Consider the following 21,439-nt stretch of genomic DNA (forward strand, 5'->3'; position numbering starts at 1 on the left):
GCCGCACACACGCTCCTGCGCAGAATCCAGTTCCTCTTCCCTATTTCTTTATTTAGGGTTTTTAAATAAAGCAACTAAAATGCAAATAAAAAGTCAGTTCTTTTTCTTTTTCCCTCTGAAATTTATAAAGGAAAAAAAGAAAGAAAGTAAACAGAATAAATCCTGGCCAGAAAGAACCCACAGGGTTTGCCAGTCCAATCACCTCGAAAAAAATATTGCTCATCTTTCTGTATAGCAATAGGCAACACTTGCCCTCGTCCCGCACAGTACGGCTGGCCAAGGGCTGCATCCGAGTTTTTAAATGACTTTTCTTTCTAATTAATTTTAATTTTAATTTTTTCTGCTGCTTCATTGTTAATCTCATGGGATAGGTTTTGCTCTACAGCAAAATGCAATTGTTACTCCTCTGTGTCTTGCAATTATATTTGTTTAAGCTATTTACAAATGGTAAAAAAAAGAAAAAAAAAGAAAAAAAAAAGTCTTTATGTGTCAGGCACTTTATCCAAACTGTGCTGTGTGCTCTGGAGTTTGGTCCTTGTTCTTTGCAATGACTCACGCAGGGGAAGTTACCGGGAAACTTAACTCCAGCCTGCCAACAGGTTTTAAAAGAAGAAAAAAAAAAACACTATTTGTTCATCCTCTACTGGTCATGACTGTGTTGTAAGTTACTGCAGCTTTCTGTTTCTTCAATAAATTATTTTCTAGTCATTCACCCTGGAGTGTGTGTCCCACGCGCTGGCCCAGCTCGGTGGGGGTCTCTCGTCACGCTGGCGCGCGCTGAGGCTGCACCCGTGTCCGCGGGTGCAGGACGGAGGCCAGCGGGGCAGGGCGGGTCGGGGAGGACTTTCTGGAGCATTTCGGTGTATCTGTACTATGAAATACCTGTGGGAACACGCTGCAGTCCTGCGTGGGAAAACAGCCCCGGTTTGGTCCTACTGACTCTTCTTTCCCCTGTGGAAAACATCAGTCTTGCTTTAAAGAGCTGGGACTGCAACTTAACTTATGCTGGCCCACATCAACCTGTATATTATACAGGCATATGTTATGTATGCCCTATATACTATGGGAGTACTGTATTTGCATATCACACACACACAGAGATATATAGAGAGATGCCTATCATCTGCAAATTTCCCTTGCTTAGAAAATATTCCAGCTGCAGAGACAAGCGGGGGTCTGAAATCGTGCTTGCTTTCCATAATTTGCACACAGCCGTATTTTTCTGCCTGTCTGGTGAGCTTTTTGCAATTTTCATTGCCCTTGGGCAGTGAAACACAGGGGACAGTTCCCTCCCGACTCCACTCTGCTGTCCCACAACCTGTCTGAGGAGGAGGATGGGTGATTTGAACGAGGAACGGTGGGTTCAGACCTGCAGAACCCAAACTGAGCCAAATTTTATCTATCATCTCAGCTACTCCCCCTGCTTGGGCAGCGCTATGTCTTTATCTCTTTACCTGGCCCGAGAGCCACAGGATGCCAATTTGGGGATTGTCCCAGCTGGATGGGAAAGGTTTCTCTCCTCTATTTTTTCACCTTGTATCTGCATGGGCGAGAGCTTTCCCCCAGGACACAGGGAGCCTCAGGTACATTTATCACTTTCTTGGCACTGTCCAGCAGACTTCTGGAAAGGGCTCAAAGAAAACATCAATTCTCACAAATCCAGTGCAGGGGAGCCTAAAGCACTTATTAAATGGTCACATCGAGTCTTGGTTGCTGTGAGGACGCTCAGACCCAGCTGGCTGATTTTCTTTTTACCTGAATACCTCTTTCTACCATGCATTTTGCTGTGACACAAGCAGCATCAGGCAACAAAGAACTAACTGTACGTCCTAAGGGAACAGCAACATGGGGACACCTGCAGCCCCCTTTTTTCCCCTCACCTTTCTTCATTGGAAGCTAGTTGGGGTTGCTCGTCCCACATAGCCCAGAATTACAGGAGAGGATCAGAGGAGCTAAGGACAGATTTGTAAAGCATTACACCCATAAACCACCAAGTTTTTTATTTTTTAATTTTTTTAAAAAAAGCCCAACAGGACAGTGCACTGGTTCTCAGGAAACTCTCTGGGAGAGGACAGAGAAACATTTGATACACTCAGGAATCCACTCCAGTAAAGAGGGAATATTTTAAAATAACGCTGCTAAAGTGCAAGCTGGCAGAGATGTCTCTCTTGCACTGGGGAGCCCAAAATTGAACACAGCACTCCAGATGTGGCCTCACCAGGGCTGAGCAGAGGGGCAGGATCACCTCCCTCGACCTGCTGGCAACAGTCTTCCTAATGCACCCCCGGAGACCATTGGCCTTCTTGGCCACAAGGGCACATTGCTGCCTCATAGTCAATGCGTTGTCCAGCAGGAGCCCCAGGACCTTCTCCGCAGAGCTGCTTTCCAGCAGGTCAGCCCCTAGTCTGTACTGGTGCATGGGGTTATTCCTCCCTAGATGCAAGACCCTGCACTTGCTTTTTCAAATTTCATGAGGTTCCTCTCCACCCAGCTCTCTAGCCTGTCTAGGTCTCTCTGAATGGCAGCACAGCCTTCTGGTGTACCAGCCACTGCTCCCAGTTTGGTATCGCCAGCAAACTTGCTGAGGAGGAAGTCTGCCCTTCATCAGCAGAAAGAAATGAAGAGCAGAATCAGAAATACTGATGAAGGAAGATGCGTGGAGGAAGCAGGCGATGGAGCTAGCCTGGCATGCTGAGAAGGTAGACAGATCTGACCTGTGCTCCACGTGGCCACATAGGAAAAAAATATATATATATATACACATACATATATATATATGTATATATATATATCAGCCACTTAATTAATCTGCTCCAGACTGACATCCTGGACAGAGAATGGGAGCAACCAGTGGCAAGGAAGAAACCGTCCTTGCTGTGCTGTTAAAGGCCCTGAGATGCCCTGGCCAGGAGGAGCGATTTTCTACGGCTCTACGGTTCCTGCAAAGTCAACAGGGTCTGTGCACCACACGCAAGAGATGGAGCCATTCTGAGCAGGCACAGCTGCTAGGACATGCCCCATGGCTCAGTGCCTGGGAGCACCAGTCCTCCAGACTGGGCCAGTCCCTCTTCAGCCACAGGGGCCACTTACATGGCCATAATGCTGCGCTGTTAGGCAGAGGTGTTGCTCTCGCAAGGAGACAGCTGACCGGGCATTTCTCCAGTAGTCCAAAAAAAGTCCAATAAGGTAAAATAAAAATGCCTGTAGGAGGTGTCCAGCCAGTTCTGTGCTTCGCTGGTGCCCAAGGACAGCAACTCCCCTGCCCAAAGCAGGGGTCGTTGGGGACCCAGTCAGGCCTGCTATGCAGAGGGCACGTGGAGGGATGATGAAGCAGGGTTTGGTTCTTGGCAAAGGAGATTCAAGACGGTGCTGCGGGTGCCTTTCACACGCAGGCTGTCCCCCCGGGTGATGAGACCTGCATAACCCTCCTGGTGGGAGAAGGCATAGCTGGAGCGGCGGTGGAAAGAGCCATGGCGGATGTGAGCTCGCAATTCCACTGAGGACTCCGGCTCCCGCTTGGTCTTCAAGCGGATCTTCTGCAAGGAGATGGAGGACATCAGGGCTGCAGCCATCTCTGAGGCAAGACCCTGCCTTAAGGGAGGATAGCATGGAGGGAGAGCAGGGATAGCCTGTACCACAGTTTGGCTCCCAGCTCTACCACGGCCCGAACACCTGGGATGTGATCTATAATGTGGGAACCTTCTTGGTGGTCTTGGAGATTGGGACTCTCAATCCTGATCTCATCTGGGACCTCTTTGTATATGTTTGATAAAATCAGGGGCTTTATTTCTTCACTGATGAGAACATCTGCAGCCACAGGAAAAAAAAAAAAAAAAACTCCCAGGTGACTGCAGCGACATATAGGGGGGATAAACAGTACCAGCACCTCGCCGTGGTAGAGATACCTGCACCAGACCCCACTACCTCCTAACTGCCAGGTCCAGTGAGCCTTGGAGGCTAATTCCTTCCTGCAGCCGAAAGCAGATCCTGGAGCAGGACTCCGACCCCTGGGGCCGGAGCAGGGACCAGCAGAGCTGTGCCAGCAAAGAGAGGTAACAAGGCCTATTGCTGTGTTCAGGCTTGCCTGGGCAATCTCACCTTTCCCATTACGAGCAAACCTCCTAGCTGTCCCTGGACACTGATGCAGACAATGCAATCCCAGCACTACGTTCCTGGGAGGAAGGTAGATCCTTCCCTTCAGGAGCCCCAGTGCCCTCACCTGCTGAATGGTGGTTTTGCCCACAACAGTGCGGTACAAGCGGACGGTGAGCGAGGGGATAGTATTCACCACCAAGGACAGCAGGATGGTGAGCAGAACATATGGGTCGGTCAGGGCATTCTTACTGGCATCTGTCAATACAATACAAAAGTCATCAAGTGATACTGAAGCAGGAAAAGTGCCCAGCAGAGAGAATAAGAACAACTGTGAGAATACAGGCCCAGACCCACAAAGGTGTTGAGGAGTCTAAATAGGAGATGGCACCTAAGCTGGAGTCAAGATCAAGATTAAGCCAGCAAGATCAAGAAGTTGCATATCTGTCCCCCAGCAGAGCCCCCAGTATCATACAGCAGCTGAGGACTAGTGCAAGGGACAGGATGATCAGGCAGGCTGGGCTGGGCCAAGAGAGGGATCTGGCTGTGGCCCAAGAGTGGGCCTGATCTACACTCTGATCTACAGAGTGGGAAACAGTTCTGCTAGCACTGAACACAGCCTAGGATCCCTTTTTTTCAAGGAGGAAAAGGACTGCAGAGATCCCTGGAGCATCTTACCTGGAAAGCGGAAGATGACAGGGGCTATTTTGAAGGCATTGATGCTTTGGGTCAGGAAGGAGAAGACACAGAAGAACAGTACACTGGCTGTGACCATCAGGAAGGACAGCATGGTCCAGAACTTTGTGTCCAGGATGATCTGTGCAGGCAACAGCAGAGTGCACAGAGCCCTGTCAAGACTGAGGGAACTCAGTTCCACCTGGCCACCCATTTTTCAAGGGAGCCCTAAGTTCACACCCCCCAGTAGAGATCATTGCCCAGCAACATCGCTGGCTGTGAATCAGATGAGAGTGCCCAGGGCTGAGCTCGGATGTGGTCCGTGAACATCTGCACCAAGCTCTGGCTGAGAGATGGAAGACTGGCACAGCACTCGCCGCAGTGCAGAGAGAGTCCATGTTCTTACACCCTCCGCTCCCAATCTCTTGCACTTTTCCTACAACTCCACCATCCTGAGAGCCAGAGGCTGGGCATGATAAGCTGCATCTTGCAAGGAGGAGAGGGGGAGCATGGGATGGATACTAGGGCTGAAGTTTCTGTTCCCCAGGTGCCCAGCTGTACAACACTATGTGTCTGGGGTCCATCTCTGTCCTACAAGCTGTGCGCCTTTTGACCCAGCACAGCCTTTAATCCATTGTCCTTCCTTGCAATCTCCAGTGTCACCTTGGCTCTGCCATCTGCCCAACTCAGACATCATGGGCCTGTCTCCTGGACCAGTGTGGGGTACGGCAGACCTGTGCTTACCTCCATGATGACTGACAGAAAAGCTGATGTGGCAACAGTGATGGCGAAGGACTCATAGTCTCCGACAACATTATTGCCAACTCGGTCCTCAAAAGCCCAGAGTGCAATGTAGAAGCTGGCAAGTGAGGTGCTGACACCATGCAGGAGGGTCACGCCAAAAATGCGGTAGTTGAAGAGCTCGTCTCGCTGCCCAATCACATAAAGTTCGGGGAACTCCAGACTCTTCTTGGCACTTACATCCTGTAGGGAGGGAAGACACTAAGCATCAGCCTTCCCATCTACACTAAGGACACTGGGCCACCTCATCTGATGCACCTTCTGTGAGCGCTGAGGTGAGTCTGACCTCCATCTGCTTGCTCTGCGGTGCTATGAGGAACCAATGCAGCACAGTACCAGTTCCAGCCCCTGGGAATGCTAAGTGGTGCTGAGCTCCAAATGCCCATCAAGCACATACTATCACGTCTCAGCAGTGCGCAAAGTGCCACACAGATGGGGACAGGGTGCAACGTACACACATTGAGTATACAGCTTCCAGGCCACAGGGCTCGGATGCAGCCAGGTGAAACAGTACCTGTTCCAGAAGGCCCACGGAAAGCACAGGATAGGCGGTGTAGAACACGTTATAGAGTGCAAGGAACCAGCCTTCGTACAAAGGCTAAAAGGGAAAGGAAAGCTGTCAGTGCCTACAACAACACCCCCAAGGCTCCCCAAGGTTCTCTTCTCAACAGCCATAGAGGTAACCAGCTAGGACAAATGCAAATAACCTGCCAAGTCTCAGCCAAGCAGCCCCAAAAAAATCAGGTGGCCCAATGCTGGGGAGGGAGAAAGGAGACCAGGGTGATGGCATGGACACATGTCCACATGGTGCCACCAATGCCACACTGAGACCTGCATGGGGTCCCCTGTGAAGAGGTCCCCTATTCACACTGTCTCAGCATGACAGCAGCAGCCCTTACCTGAGCTGTGAATCCACTGTGGAAAGCAAACCAGATCTGGGCCATGAGACCGGCAAAGGTTTTGTAGAAGAAGTAGCGGAGGAACTTGCAGATACGGAGATAGGCCCAGCGGCCATGGACAAGCAGGAGGCGCTGGAGGTAGCAGAACTGTGCCAGGGCATAGTCACTGCACTGCACAGCCTGCATGCCCTCCAGCCCGCTGATGCCAACCCCAATATCAGCAGCTGTGGACAAAGGCAGGACATGAAATGCAGCTGGGGAGGATTTCAGAGAGCCCACCGCAGTGTTTGTCATCCCTGCTGCTACCAGAAGGGCTCTACCCCAAAACTGATGGGCATAGGGTGAATTCAGGAGTGATGGGCAAAGGAAAAAGCAATGGGGCGTGGCATGGGGAGTAAAAAGCCAGGCAAAGAAGGCATGGTTGGGTGTCCTCGTAGCACAGCATTCCCATTAGAAGAAAGGGTTGGCTGAAACCCACACTCCCACCATCCTCCTGATGCAAGCCTCACTTTTGATCATGTTTACATCATTGGCACCATCCCCAATGGCTAGCGTGATGGCGTTCTTGTGCTTCTTCACCAGTTGCACGATGACTGATTTCTGCTTGGGGGTCACCCTGCAGCAGATCACGGCCTGGCAGTTTGTGGCCAAGTCCACAAATGCCTTCTCCACCAGGTTGCCCTGCTCCTGCGAAGCTGTGGCCTTAAAGCAAGCCCGCCACTGCCCCAGCCGCTCTGTCCCATTCTTCAGCACTTCTCCTGTGTGGAGGATTTTGTCCTTAGGAGAGAGCACACCTCTGGTTAGTGATTCACCCCATTGCTAGCCAAAGAAGAGAGGGGCTGCTTGCATGCCCCTGTCTAGCAAAAAGGGATGGGGCTGTTCTTAGCTCTCAAGCACTTGTGCTGCAATCTTGGGCAAGGAGGGAGAGTTGCAACATTTAGAGTCTGTATTTTCCAAAGACCTTCAGGGATTTTGTAGCACAAGGGCCGTGACTCCTCAATGATGCTCTTAAATCTCATAGGTACTATAAAAAAGTGACTCCAGTCTGCTCTGAGTTCATCAGACAGCAGGCATCATGACTGTGGCACTCTACCCATGAGACCCATGTCCCCAGACTGTCCCAGTGTCACCAGAAGAGCACATGGATTTATTCAACAACTACCTGCGCGCCTGTATTGGCGCAGTTAATACCCCCAGCACCAAGTGATTGGTGCGAGTTTGTCCTTCCCTGCACTGCTTGCTCCTCAGCCCGAACTGCCAACCAGCTGGCTTTTTTCACCCCCTGGGGCAAAAAGGGTATCAGCTCCTTTGAATGTTGGTGCCACCCCCAGCCATTCTTGGTAATTCTCTATTAAAGGTGTCAGATAACTACTTTCTGCTTCCACATACTGCCTCAGAAGGAAATAATGCCCTTTCACTTCCTCCCTTACATGCTGACTAAGAGCACCATACCATGAGACACAACTGCCATGGCCCATCCCAGAGGTGGCTACATTTAAGCAGAATGATGCTGGAGTTGGTTGTAGAATACCAGTAATCAAACTGGTGCAATCTTTTCCCACCACCCAGGAAGTACTGTGTTTGATAGCACCAGGGCACGTCCATCTCCGAGACAAACAGTGATCTGCCAGTGTGGGCATGGAGCAGAGAGGGAAGCAGCGAAATGTTGCCTTACCAGGAAGTCTCCATTGATTATGAGAGCTCTCTTCTTATGGTGTGAGGCCTCTGGGCACTGCTGGAAGAGGTGGCTGGAGCACAAGGCTTCCCCATTGTCACTCACATTGTTGTTGCTCACCCAGTAGGCCTCAAGGATTTCGCTGTGCGGCGAAAAGACAGTCAGAGTCAAGCCAGCATGCTTGGGACACTGGACATGCTGTGTGACTTTGACTGGGACCTACTGATGGCCTCTGCCACCTCAAACCCAGGTCCAGAGACTTGGGACCAGCATCCAGTGGTGGGAACAGGAAGGAGAGATGGAAGATCACAAGAGTTCACAGATAACAGAAATCAGTCTCCACGCAGGCAAGCCTGAAAGAGAAGTCTCATGTGGCTAAGAGGCTGGAGAGCTGGGTTAAGCACTTTCTGGCCAGGTCCTACCAAGGAAAAGAGAACTGTAGTGGCCAACAGAGAGAGAGGAGGCCGGGAAGAGCATCAGAAGATGACGCAGGAGATGGAAATCCAGGCTGGGTCACAGAAGGAGAAGCATCTTCAGCAGAGTTCGGCTCTCCACCCACACTGAACAGACTTATATGCCCTCAGGTGTCTCTTTCAATAGGAGAAACCTCCTTCCCCGCCTAATGGGAGATTGTTCTGAATCATCAGGTGACAATTTCTCACCTTATCTCCTTCTCCTCCAGGATCTCCATGTCGTCTGTGAGCAGCTTGCATGCGTAGCCAATATTCATTGCGGTCTCTGCAACATGCAGGTGTCAGAGGCCAATGCTCCAGCAGCCCCCCAGTCCTGCCCTGAGCCAGGGAGAACAGTCCTAGGGTAGACTGCAGGAGCCAAGGGTTTTGCTTTAGCTTTTGTTCTATGCCATCATGCAAATGGCTTCCCTGCCTCAGTTTCCCCATTGGTGATGTGATCTGTAGGATGTGCTATTAGCATACATGAAAGGTACCAGCAAAACCTCTTTGGTGTCCCCTCTCTCCCAGGGTCTTATCTCTTCTCTGGCCCCTATTAGAGAAAATCCAGAATGTGTTGGTTGCACCTGAGGCTGTCTCCACTGACCTTGTTTATCTCCTGTCAGCACCCACACTTTAATGTTGCCCAGTTTCAGCAGCTGGATGGTCTCAGGGACTCCATCTTGCAACTTGTCTTCAATGGCCGTGGCCCCAAGCAGCTGCAAGGAGGGTGAGTCAGTGTCACGATGTGGGGCAGGATGGCAGCAGCAAGACAGAACTTGGATTTGCCCCTGCATCCACACGGGGATCTTGTGTCCCTGCAGACTCCAGTCCTTTCCCATGGGTGTCTCCCTGCAGGGCATAACCTGACAGATCTCTAGCTCAGTGTCTACTGGAATGTCACAAAATCATCCCTATGGGTGATCTCAGCCCATCCTCTCCTTCTGTGGATGCATGTCGTGTCAGATACTTTTCCCTCTCGCCCTGGGGAACTGAATCCAGTGCTCCCGCCCTCCAGGGACCTACAAAGACAGTTCCTCCTAATTCCCCGGCATCATCTCACCTGCAGGTTCTGCTCCATCTCCTCATACAGCTTGTCAAGCTCCCGTGCACGATCCTGAAGCAGGACACTGGCCTCATGGTACCTCCTGCTCCACTTGCTGTACTCAGCTTCACTCACAACCTTGCTGGCCAGACATAAAGTCCTCAAGGTCTCCGCCGCAAAGCGCTGGAGAGATGAGACAGCTGCTCCATCAGGTGTCCCTTCCTTTGGCCAAAAAACCTCTCATGCTGGACAGAGCCGTTGTGCCAGGCAGCCACAACACTCCCAGAGGCAGAACCAGAGACCCTGCAGGATTTGGGGGTCTCCTCCAGGCTATGGCTGTCCCTGCACCTTACAGCATCCCCACTATCAGCTCTGTGATGCAAACAGTCCATGCAGAGTATAAAATAGATTTGATACCCTCTTAACCTCATCCCACATGCAGACAAAGCTCCTAGAGCAGAAGGGAGAAAGACAAATCCTGAAGCCAGAGAGGGAAAAAGCAGCAGTGGTTGCAACCCATCCAACCCAAAGCCAGTAGGAAGGAGACCAGCCCTTTCCAACCCAGGCTGGTATAAGACTCACATCCAGCGCCATTTCAGTGAGGGTCTCGTTGGCTCCCCGCCGGTGCAATCTCTCCAGGATCACTGTGTCAGCCCCCTTGGTATACAGCCGGATTGTTCCCTCAGGGTCTCGCACTGGGAGGGGAAGGACAACATTTAGGCACCCAGACATCTGCCTCCCACTTGTAGCCAACCCAGCAGCAGAAGCCTGGGAGCTCAGGGAGGCAGGCCAACACATCTGTGCTGTGGGAGACACCACAGAGGATACCTGATACTCTTCTACAGCAGGGACTGGCTAGGGGGCTGGTTATAGGAGATCCCACAGGTCACCTCTGATCTACACAAATCATCATGAGGATGGGTCAGGCCTCACGGATGTCAGTTCCTTACATACTGAGCCCCTGTTTCACATCCTTCTTGACTGCCTTTATCAAAGTATCATGGCAAGCAGAACCATGAAGATGACCAGGACAATCTAACTCCCTGTGCCAGCAGCAATTAATTGCACGCATTCCAGTGCCATCCCTTGTATGGTTGAGAAGATAAGGGACCCTCTGCATCCTGGAAGGAGTTCCTAGGACATCCCATCCTGCTCACCCAGGACTGACATCCTCTTGCGATCACTGCTGAAGTCCAGCATGGCCAGCACTTTGTATGTCCTCTTCACCCCCAACTCACTGATGGTGATAGTGTCTTGTGTTCGGGCCAGAAAGATGTACCCCAAGTTCCTGGCTGCCAACACCAGTGCTTCTTCATCGGGTGAGGCTGCCTGATAAATGAGCTGGTCTGCAGAAAAAAAGCAGAGAGCAGGATGAGATAGGCACAGAGATTCCCACTGCAGCCAAGCTCCTCTTATGCCTCTAAGATTCTCCATGCTTGTCCAGCACAAACACTGCCTGTGAGGACCCTAAAGTCCAAACCAGTAGGCTACGGAGCTCAGTCCCAATTTTCTCTTTTTTCCTTCTCATCACCCTGATCAGAGTAAGTGCTGAGAGAGGAATTATCACCTCTGTGCTCCCCAACTAATTAGTTTTAAAACAAATCCAAATGTGCACATCAAGGCCAGAGGCTATTGCTAGGACACTGGCGCATGCATCATTGGGCTCTCATGCAGTCTGCTCTCCCTATACCAGAGCTTTGCTGGCAAGTGGAAAAGCCATCACAGCCTCAATGCCCAGAGCTGCCTGGGGAGCTTCACCCTGCTCAGAGCACAGGTGGAGGAACATGCAGCTGACACCAGAGCCCACTCACTGTCGCTCTCCTCCACTATGACTGTGTGGCAGAGGGCCAGCAGCCTCAGGAACTCCCTCAGCACAGGGCTGGTGTCCTGCTGGATGGCTTCCAGCAGCAGAGGGTCATGAAACTCCAACTTCTTGTCCGCACAGTGGCTCCAGGTCAACCCTGATCCCTGCAAAAGGTGCAGACAGGCTGCTGGCACCCAAGAAACCAGACATGAGGCCTGCCAGTAAAACTCTACAGCAGCAATTTCATTAAGCTTCAGTAGAGCAATCAGATCATGTGTTGACCCTGTGCTATGATAGCTTTAGAGCTTAGCCAAGGCAAACCAGAGTCAAAACTCTGGGGTGAGAAATCACAGGTGACAGTGCACATATTTGGCTGATTCACTTCACCAGGCCTCTAGTGAAATCTGTGCAGTCCTGGGTGTGTGCCAGCTCCCTCTCTCCTTTCCCCGTGGTCTAATGCCAGTGGACTTGCTCTTGATTCACATCAGCTTGAGGGGATCAGAATCACAGTCCATAAGCCTTGCTCTCCATTGCCTGTGCCAAGGGGGCGAGCATAAAAAGGCTGGAAAAATCAGAACTGCAGTATTTCATAACCTTGCTTCCCTTGTACTTAACCAGATACCCAGCAGTTGGGAGCCACCCTACTCTCCACCTCAAGGAATCACGTGCCTATTTCTCACAAGATGGTACACAAATTGTAAGACAGACGTGCTACAAAACAAAAGGTTGATCCTGCTCCCATCAGAATCAAGAGCTTTTATGGTTTCTCCTCTAGTAAGGATCAGCATTTGACTCTGTGTTACATGGGGCAGTGAGGGAAATTACGCACCGACGGCTGTTTGTTCTCATGGCCTGTGCTCGTACCTGTCAAAATAAAAATAATTCAATTAATACAGAGCTGACAGGGAACATAAATAGCGGAGCTTTGACCAAATTTTCTAGAAGAATCTGCTTCTTTTGGCCAACACGAGACTTGTGAAAAGGGACATATTTTCAACTTCTGCTCAGTGTTTGTTCATTGTGAGCCTGGCACCATTAGGATGTCTGGGTTTGACCTGGCTCCTTCAAATCACTATTCACTTTTTCAAAAGTTGGCTTTAATTAAATAGAACAATCTCAGGGTTAGCTACATGCTCCCATTTCTCCCTTCTGTCTCAGAGTTTTGAGGGGGTCTTGGTCCCTGCTGAGGCTCTGCCTCACGGATGGACAGATAGAACGGTCCAAGTGCTGTCAGGACACAACCAAGGACACTCAAGGCGTCCTTGGAAAGGGAAGATCAATAGCTTTTAGCCATTTATTTGTTTCTTTGTGAAGGACAAGTAAACGTGTGTTATTGGCTCAAGAATCATTCTTACTTTCTACATGTCTTTAATGTTAAGAATTCAGATCTGGCTTTCATCTGCTTTCCTAGGGATACTCTAAAGCTGGCTGAAGATTGGCAGGATTATGACAATGTTGCTAACACAGAGATGCACCATGACAGATCAGAGAGGAAGAAATTGGTTTTAGTCTTCCTTAAAACTTTTCTAGATTTTCTTTTGCTCCTGTTTGCTTTTATCATCATCCATTTGACTCAAGTGCCTGATAAATATGTCAGAAGAAAGGAGCTCCATGCTAAACCTCTGGCCCTGCCTGCTCTCTAAAGTTCACTAATTAGGCACTGAAACAGATCTCAAAAGCCAGCCAACACCACCAAGCATAACAGTAAAAAGGAAGAAAGACTTGGCAATTTTCTGGTTTCTGAGGGGAAAAAATAAGCAGAAATATAACAACAACAATAAAAAGAGCATTACTTGCCTTCACCACAAAGAAGAAACAATAAAGGGCACAATGTAATTTCTTTGCCTCCTCCATAGTCCACCTTTAAGATGAGAGGCTGTAGCCTAGCGAAAGGAGGCAGTTTGATGGTTTCTGGCACATCTCAGAAGAGCTGCAGGTGGCCAGAAGGAAGCTAAGAAGGAAGCAGGTATACTCTCTCTTTCCTCCCCTCTTAGCCCTGCTGCTCTGCATCCAACTTGTGAGCAGAGAGAAATGAAGTAAAGGTCTTTTCAACAGTAGAGAGCATTTCTGTTTCAGTTGAAATTTTCCAAACTTTTGCAAGAAACAAAAAATCCTCAAGATGCACAGGCTCGGAAACCAACGTGGAGATTCACCACAAACCCAGAAAATGATGTGCCATGGGGGCAGGAGGAATCTGCACACTAAGAGCATGAAATCAGTTTGACTTCAGGAGGACAGGCCCTTGTTTATGCATCGACAGCCTGACAACACAGGAGTTAGGAACAAGTTGAACTCTTACAGCATCTTCTGCCTAAGCATCAGATGTCTGTCACCTAGATAACCTACATGCTCCCAGTTTCCTAGCAAGCCAAAAGCGGGAAGAATCCAAGTGCCCTGTACTCAGCCCCATGCCCTGAATGCAAGGTCCACCTCACTCTTAAGTCTCCATAAACTTGTTTCCACCAAAAGTTACCATAGATTGTTCCATTGATGCAGCATTTCTTGAAGCTCATGATATTTTGCGTCAAGGTGCCAGTCTTGTCTGAGAAGATGTATTCTATCTGGCCAAGCTGATCATTGAGGCTGGTACTTCTGGCTTTTGCTGGTATGTCCTTGATAGCATAATACATTTCCAAATCCCAGTTGATAAAAAAGCTGTTCACCAGGTAGATGAATTCAAACCTAGAGAGTCAGATGGAAGAAAGCTTACACTAAGGAAAGAGATTGCATTGCACACATCCCAGCGGACTTGGGGATCTGACATGGGAAGAAAGGGCCGAGAATTCCCCATTGTGAATCTAGTGCTCTGGGCTTGGAAGAAGTAAAAGAGTTTTGATTGTTCATGGTCAGGTTTCCAAAAAGCTCATCACACCAGATTGGGAGCCTTTTGGGTCCCTGGCATCTCAGCTCCTCTGGAAATCTGGCCCTTGATGAAAAACTTCATAGATTTAGAGATACAGTGAAGGCACTAGAAGTTTTAAAACAGTGACTATGAGCACAAATTGTGACTATTAACTGCATGCTAGCAATAAGCGCACCCTTTTCTTCCCCTCTCTGCTGCTGCTCTGTGGGGAAATACTACTTCATCAATGTGTCATTCCCAGTCTGCCTATGATTCCCAACACCAGCAATTATCCTTACATCTCTTTTCTGCTTTTTTTTTTCTGAGAAGATCTTGGAGCGCCTTATTAATGTTTGTAAGAAGCACACACCACACCACATCCATCCTCATACTCCTACAGTCACGGAAACAGATAGAAATGATTTGCCCAGGGTCACACCTGGATCTTTTGTGCAGCCCCATTTTGTGGCTGCAAACTCCAAGACTTCAAATGATGGCCAAGGCCAGGGATGATGATACTAGTTTCTGTGCATTTGCAAGCTCTATTGTTCTTACGTTATATACATGGACATGGGTATGATGATGCTCAGGAGAATTGCGAAGCCCCAGAAGTTGAAGAAGGCCTGTTTGGCAGGAGTTGTGTGCTCGTAGAGAGTGGAGAGGTAGCTATGCTTCTCCTGAAACCTCCTGGCCCAGAATCCAGAGGCAATGGCAAGGCACAGTGATATGACCAACAGCACCAGGAAGATCTGAGAGGGGAAGCCAGGATGAGAAAGTCACATCACACAGAATCCACCAAATTCTTTCCTAGGACCAATCATTGCCCCTTACATGTTGTTTTTCTCTTTTAACTATAAAACTGTGGTCCCTGGATCTGAAGCCAGTTCAAGACAGCTACAAAAGTTGGAGCTTATCCTGTGCTGAGATGAAGGATCACAGCTTTGCACATCCACAGAGCATACACAATGAAACCAAACTTTCTCACCCTTGCTAATTGCCTCAGGCACCATCTTCCTGTCATCCCTACAGCCTTCCTGTTGAAGTTATGAGCAAACATAGTGCCAGTGGTCCATTTGAGAAGCGATGACACTCAGCCACTAGGAACTTTGCTTCAAGCAGATGAAAGGCTCCTTCTTCCCATATCCTCCCTCTATTCTGTGCTGAACGACAATTCTCAGCCCAGACCACATCCTAGGACCTGCAGTTATGAAGGACGCACGTGGGCCAGAAGGGAGATTTTCACTTTAAAGACATCAGGAACTCTTTTGGCAGTTACATTCCTCCTTTAGCTCATCAAGGAGCTGGAGCAGAACAGACAGGAAAGGAGGCTGTGGGGAAGACAGTGAATGGTGGGGTTTTGTATCAATACTGAAAATGCTAACTGCTCAGTCAACACTACTTGGAACCAAAGCCCCAGCCTCATTCTCTGCCTCCGGCTAAAGATTTCCAGCCTCTCTTCTGTGGATCTGGGTATCAGTTTCCACCTAAAAGCAAAGGTCTCATTGTCTGCAGGCTCTTGACCATGGAGCAGAGTATGGCAGCCACTTTAAGCCCCTACGCCTCAGACAGCCAACTATCCCTCAGCCAGTCTCCCAGCTCCAAAGTCAGGTATGTTATACTGCCGCAAAACAGTCTGTCTTGGGGTTTGGGATCCTGAATACTCCAAGTCCCTGGTTTTGAGACAGACTTGCCAAACAGGCTGCTATACAGCTGCTATTCAGAGCTGATAAGGTGCAGGGCTCCTCGATTTAAGGAGCACAACCACAGAATAGACTGCTCCAGACCCAGCAAATACCAGTTCTTTGGTAATCACCCACAACACAATGAGCCTGAAATATTTTGTTCAAAATATCTTGGTTTTAAAAAACCCCCAGAGAAACAGCCTTTTGTAAGAGAATACATGAGCTGTCCCAGAAGGCTGGTGGACTTGGTTGGGATGTGTTTGCAGCACACTCACTATGATCACCAGCCGGTCCATCATGTGGTCCAACTTGGTTTTCTTCTGCTTGATCTTTCCACAATTCCTCATAATTTTGGAATCAATTCCTGGACAAGAAACATTTTAGAAACAAAAACGCAAGCTTGCAGCCCCCACAAGACTGACTTGCAGCTACGTGATGCTGTTTTCTCTACAGCTACATCTCCTCACCTCTAAAGACTTCAGAGCACCACATCCCTTGACCAGTGGTTCCAGTGGCTAATCAACCTGTGGCTGCACACTCAGAAGTGCTGCCTATACCAGCTTAAGATCTTACCCCTCCCCTCTATGCACAGCTACTTATCACCAAGCTCTCAGTTCCACTAGCCCATCTGTGAAGGTACCACAAGGTGAAATGGAGCCAAGATCTGATTCAGGCCAAATATAACCTAGAATAAGTAGGTGTTTGTTTTAGCCAGCTTGTCTTCCTACCAGTGAGCCTGACACTAGCAAAAACTGCTAGAGATTTTGGGGAGGTTTGGTTACAGTGGCAGGTCCTCCTCACTTTATATCAGCTGATAATCAGACCTGATAATGTTGGTATTGCTTGGGTGACTTAAAATTCCTGGGGATCTGGATGTTTCCTGCCTTACTTCATCTTGGGCCAAAGGCAGAGCAGAGCCTGGGCACTTACCTGCATAGATAACTAAGCCATAGCAAACATCAGTGTTGCGTATCTTGCAGCCTCTCAACAAGATCCTTTCACTGTCCAGCGAGTATGTCTCACCCTTCCACTCCAGTGTGCCAGTGAAGCTGTGCATCCGGCTGTTGGGTTCCTCACAGATCACTTTCCCTTGGACAGAGAGGACAGAATTCAGGCTTTGGCTTTTGGAGAACCATGATGTTCTTCCTCTTTCCCACATCTGCCCTCTCCAGAGAGAGCTGACAAGGGCTTCTCAGGGGAAATTCAGATTTCATCAGAGCATCTCAAGAGGTAGCTGTGACTAGGATGACTCAAAGCAAGGCCAGGCTGAGATCGTGTGCCAACCTGGAGTGCTGGGATGGTGCTCAGTCCAGGAACCACATTGGGCTATAACACTGGACACGCAACAAACATCTCCCTTTCTCCCCTAGAGCCCCCAACAGGGGAGAGTCAGCACCATCTTTCATGTCCTATGGATGACCAGACAAAGGGGGAAAATTCAAAACCTAATTTCAAGTCTGGGAGCTCCCAAGATGAGACCAAAGACCTAAAAACCCAAGAGTGCTAGGTTAAGTGCTGGTTTGCTAGACTAAGTGCTAGATCCTGTCAGGAAAGGTGGGAGCCAAGGCAGGGGGAAGGTGTCTGAGGGACCCATCAGAGAGACACACAGCTGGAGAAGGGTCTCCAAGTACTTCAGCATGGACCACCCTCCCAGCCTTGCAGGCAGGAACAAGTGCAACCTCGTGTTGGAGCAAGAGCACTTGGCATATGAGGGGACAGAGCAAGGTCAGCAGGAATGCAGAGACTTTCCATGCCAGGGCTGAACCAACCTGATCCCAGGGGAGAAGGCTCCATCCTTGCTCATCCAGGAGACTCACCATCAAATGCAGCCACACTCTCCTCGGTAGCCAACTCCCGGTGGGTGACCAGAAGGGCCTGTCTGAACTTCAGGTTTGTTTCCCTGTAAACAAGAATGGGGAAGAGGGAGAATAACAACTAAAACACCACCACAAGGTGACAAGAAATGTTAATTCTGCTATCAGACCCATGGGATGGAGACTGCTACTGATTATCAGGTGATTAAGTGAGTGACAATAAAGTTTGGCAATGGAAAGCAAGATAGGTGCCCATCATGCCAGGCATTGAGTATTTGCACAGAAAGCAAGCTCTGGCCCTGAGACCTTATAATTAAATAAATCCTACAGATGAAGGCAGGAAGAGTGTGCCGCTGTTATCATTCTTTCAGCTGACAGGGACTTATGAGATGAAGAGATTGGCCTGAAGTCACACAGATGCTCTGGGAAGGGCTGGGGATTTTCCCCAGCTATAGGCAGACCCAAAACAAGTGCCTCAATTGTCTTTTGTCTCACGTTTTCAAAATTAGGGACTCAAATCCCATTTCTGGAATGTCCGTAGGTTTGGCTTTCAGAGTTGCTGACCCCCAGATCCCATGGTTTCCACTGGACTTGGAGATTTGCCAGCATGCCTGAAAACCAGCCCCAATACTTGGTGGATCCCCAAGATCAGAGGCTTCAGCCGTTGGCTAGGATGTCTCCACTCCTCTCCCCATCACAATAATCACATCTCTGCTCCTCACCCATCAATATCTGCAGTCTCCACATAGCACAGGCTGCTGGGCTCCGAGCTGCACAGCAAGAGCATGTCGGCCTTGAAAAGTAAGGGAGAGAGAGCACCTCATTGAGTCTCTTCCTGCCAGGACTTTTCCTGGCCATCCCCAGCATGCACCCAGCACTGCGGCCTGACTCACTGGGACAAAGTTTTCCTTGCGCAGACGAACAATGTCTCCAACACAGATGTCATGCCACTTCTGCCAGCGGAACCTAGAGAAGAATTAGGGGCCAATATGAATGTTGCAGCCCTACAGACCATGTCTTATCCTCACAGAACAGTAGGAACACGGTCCCTGGCAGAGCTAATACTGTATCTGTCCTCTGGACCAACCTGCCTCTTCCTAGCTTCCTGCCTGAATGGGGCCTCCAGACTTTTGGTTTCTCTGCTATCAGTGTGGTCTGCTGTCCAGATGACTGATACACAGTTGAGTGCTGGAAATGGCACAGGATCCATAGATCATAACACCCATATACCAGCTACTGTAGAATATCAAGTATGCTGGCAGTGACTTTCAGCCACCAGTCACCTGGCCCCAGGTGTTAGTCCTTTCCTGAATCAGTCTTCATCTAGGTCAGGGGTTAACAGGAATATTGCTCTGTGGGATAGAGGAAGATTCCTAGAAGTACTGCTATACCCAGAAAACTCTCCTCCCAGCATATCAAAAGGAGTCAGAGATTCTTAGACCTGTTGCCTGGGTATGGAAGATCATCATCCCTGGAAGGGAAACTGTGGGGCCTGCAATGGATTTTGGGAGGAGATACGAGTTCGCAGAGTCAGGGATAGTCACATCAAAACCCTCCTCACAACTACTGTGCTCAAGGATGCTCATCACTTCAGACAACATATACCATTTCACACTTCTTCACAGCAAGTCAGAAAAACATGAATACAGCTTCCCAAATCCTCTCACCTCTTCCCAGACAGGATTTCACACGGCCTGCTGTTGATCTTCCTGTCACTTTGGTGACGGCCCTGTAGAGAGGAGAGGGAAAAAAAAAGGTATGAAAAGAAATGGATGGACCATGCCAGACTTCCTTGTTCTGTTATTGCCATAATCTCTACAGAGTTCTCAGCCCCAGGGAAATATCTGCTTTTTGAAGCAACCTGAAGATGCATTCTGACGAAAAGAGCTAGAATTCTCCCAAAGTATTTCTGGGCACGAAATTTGGAGTACATCCATTGGTCAGGATACTAAAGATGACAGCAAGATGGGACTCCAGTCTCCAAGGCAGACTGGTCACATTCATTCAAAAGGAAAATACAAAGTGTTTTGGACATAAAAGAGTTGATGGTACCTCAAGTACAACGAACGTCAACATCTCCCAGCTTTTCAGTTCAGTCAGAGGCTCTGTAACAAGCTACCCCCATGCATTGACCTTCCCCCTAGGATCTATACCCATCACTCACAACCTTTAACTCCAGCTTATACTCACAATGTCATCAATAAGATCTCGTAAACCCCGGATGGTGAGAAGGCAGCTCAGGGGGAACAAGAGAGTGTACCAGGGCAGGGTGGAGATTTCAGGAAAGGTCTGGAAAAGGAAATGAGACAGCAAGGGAATTTTAAAATCATCGTGATGGGCAAGGGACCAGACACAACTTTCATCCCATGTTGAGACACAACTTTCCTCACTCTAAACTCTCCTTCCAGGCCAGTGCCCTAGGCTGGCTGGACCCAACTAAGACAAATCAGTCGTTTTGTCTACACAGAACTGCTTCATTAAATTTCCATCTGTTTTTAAACGTGAGGTTACTACTGCTGTGCAAACCCCTCAGAGCATCCACAAAACTTTGTACCTGTTTAATGGCATTCCTTCAGTGTCTAGTTCATCTCCATGCTTCAACAGGTCTATGGTCTACTGGCTTTCCCTGGGAACAGTGCTCCTAACCTCCTCAGTTGCTCTTCAAAGTGCTAGCACAAATGCCTGAAAGACTAAGGGTTTGTCTCAACCTCTGCAGCTGATCTTCTTGTGAGGCACAGAGGCTATTTTTTGATCTTCATATGGAAGAGTTGTTTCTCGTGATGAACCAGATGGCCCAGTGAATATTGCCCCAAGTTTTGGGGCTGTAAAAAACAGACAGAAAGCCAAAAAAGTAACCTGTGAAGGATCCCACAATGGTTCTCTAGAAGATGGAAAGGGAAGCCAAGTGTCCTGTCTGACAGTCCCCTACTCTGAACACCAGACAAGCTTCCATTACTGGAAGGAAGCATCTCTCGCACATGTGACCTTGGTGTCAATCTCACCTGTAAGAAGATGACAAAGAGGAAGTAGACATTGGCCATTCGGTGCAGCTGCTCATAGAGGTTTAGTGGCAGGAAGGTCAGGACATTGTACTTGGCTGTTTTAATGGCATTGTCCTATACAAGAAATACAGGTCAAACCCAGAGTGAGAGTTCAGCCACGTAAAATCAAGGCTGTGTTTTGAAAATGCTGAAACATGCTAGTATTTTTAAAAGATGCTTTTTCAACTTCTCATGCCATAAGAGAGATTTTTTCTTTTAAAGTTTTACCAAAACAGTAAGATAAAGATTTGTAAGAGCAAAGGGCTATACGACTTAGAAATGTTTTAGAAGTTCAGAAACAAAATATTTTGTTTCATTTTTAACTGATCCCCAGCAAGATGCTTGTTATTTAGCTGAGAAAATGAAAAAAAAAATCAGGTTTTGTTCAATCAAAACTTTTTTTTTTTTCTGAAAGCTTTCTTTTGATTTGACCATAAGACTAAAGAGCATTCTTTGCTCAGTTCTATTCCGTGTTTCAGAGCTCCAGAGAGCATCTGGCTCACAAAATGGGAAACGACCTTTCTTCCTCATATTGGATTATTTATGTCACTCTCCATCCTGCTGCAGATCAGTCTATGGAGTCTCTGTCATGTAACTCCCTAAAACCAAATCAGAATATC

General features: G+C 48.7%; 1 protein-coding gene across 1 annotated transcript in view; it reads right to left on the minus strand.

Moving 5' to 3' along the window:
* Nucleotides 1-3,299: 3,299 nt before the first annotated feature.
* The window catches only part of ATP8B3 (ATPase phospholipid transporting 8B3), a 32,608-nt gene continuing 14,468 nt past the window's right edge, over nt 3,300-21,439 (minus strand). Inside the window, exons 5-29 of the mRNA XM_062596592.1 lie at nt 20,781-20,894; nt 19,969-20,067; nt 19,446-19,507; nt 18,672-18,744; nt 18,501-18,571; nt 17,782-17,864; nt 16,895-17,053; nt 16,240-16,328; nt 14,838-15,031; nt 13,914-14,122; nt 13,613-13,634; nt 11,448-11,614; nt 10,794-10,982; nt 10,219-10,331; nt 9,655-9,819; nt 9,199-9,310; nt 8,805-8,880; nt 8,143-8,284; nt 6,977-7,244; nt 6,468-6,691; nt 6,083-6,166; nt 5,512-5,751; nt 4,771-4,909; nt 4,220-4,350; nt 3,300-3,536 (exon numbers count right to left, since the gene is read on the minus strand). Coding sequence (XP_062452576.1) covers nt 3,300-3,536; nt 4,220-4,350; nt 4,771-4,909; nt 5,512-5,751; nt 6,083-6,166; nt 6,468-6,691; nt 6,977-7,244; nt 8,143-8,284; nt 8,805-8,880; nt 9,199-9,310; nt 9,655-9,819; nt 10,219-10,331; nt 10,794-10,982; nt 11,448-11,614; nt 13,613-13,634; nt 13,914-14,122; nt 14,838-15,031; nt 16,240-16,328; nt 16,895-17,053; nt 17,782-17,864; nt 18,501-18,571; nt 18,672-18,744; nt 19,446-19,507; nt 19,969-20,067; nt 20,781-20,894 — 3,462 coding nt within the window. The remainder of the gene's footprint in view (nt 3,537-4,219; nt 4,351-4,770; nt 4,910-5,511; nt 5,752-6,082; nt 6,167-6,467; nt 6,692-6,976; nt 7,245-8,142; nt 8,285-8,804; nt 8,881-9,198; nt 9,311-9,654; nt 9,820-10,218; nt 10,332-10,793; nt 10,983-11,447; nt 11,615-13,612; nt 13,635-13,913; nt 14,123-14,837; nt 15,032-16,239; nt 16,329-16,894; nt 17,054-17,781; nt 17,865-18,500; nt 18,572-18,671; nt 18,745-19,445; nt 19,508-19,968; nt 20,068-20,780; nt 20,895-21,439) is intronic.

The sequence above is a fragment of the Rhea pennata genome, chromosome 27 (assembly GCF_028389875.1).
Source record: "Rhea pennata isolate bPtePen1 chromosome 27, bPtePen1.pri, whole genome shotgun sequence".
Lineage (NCBI taxonomy): Eukaryota > Metazoa > Chordata > Aves > Rheiformes > Rheidae > Rhea > Rhea pennata.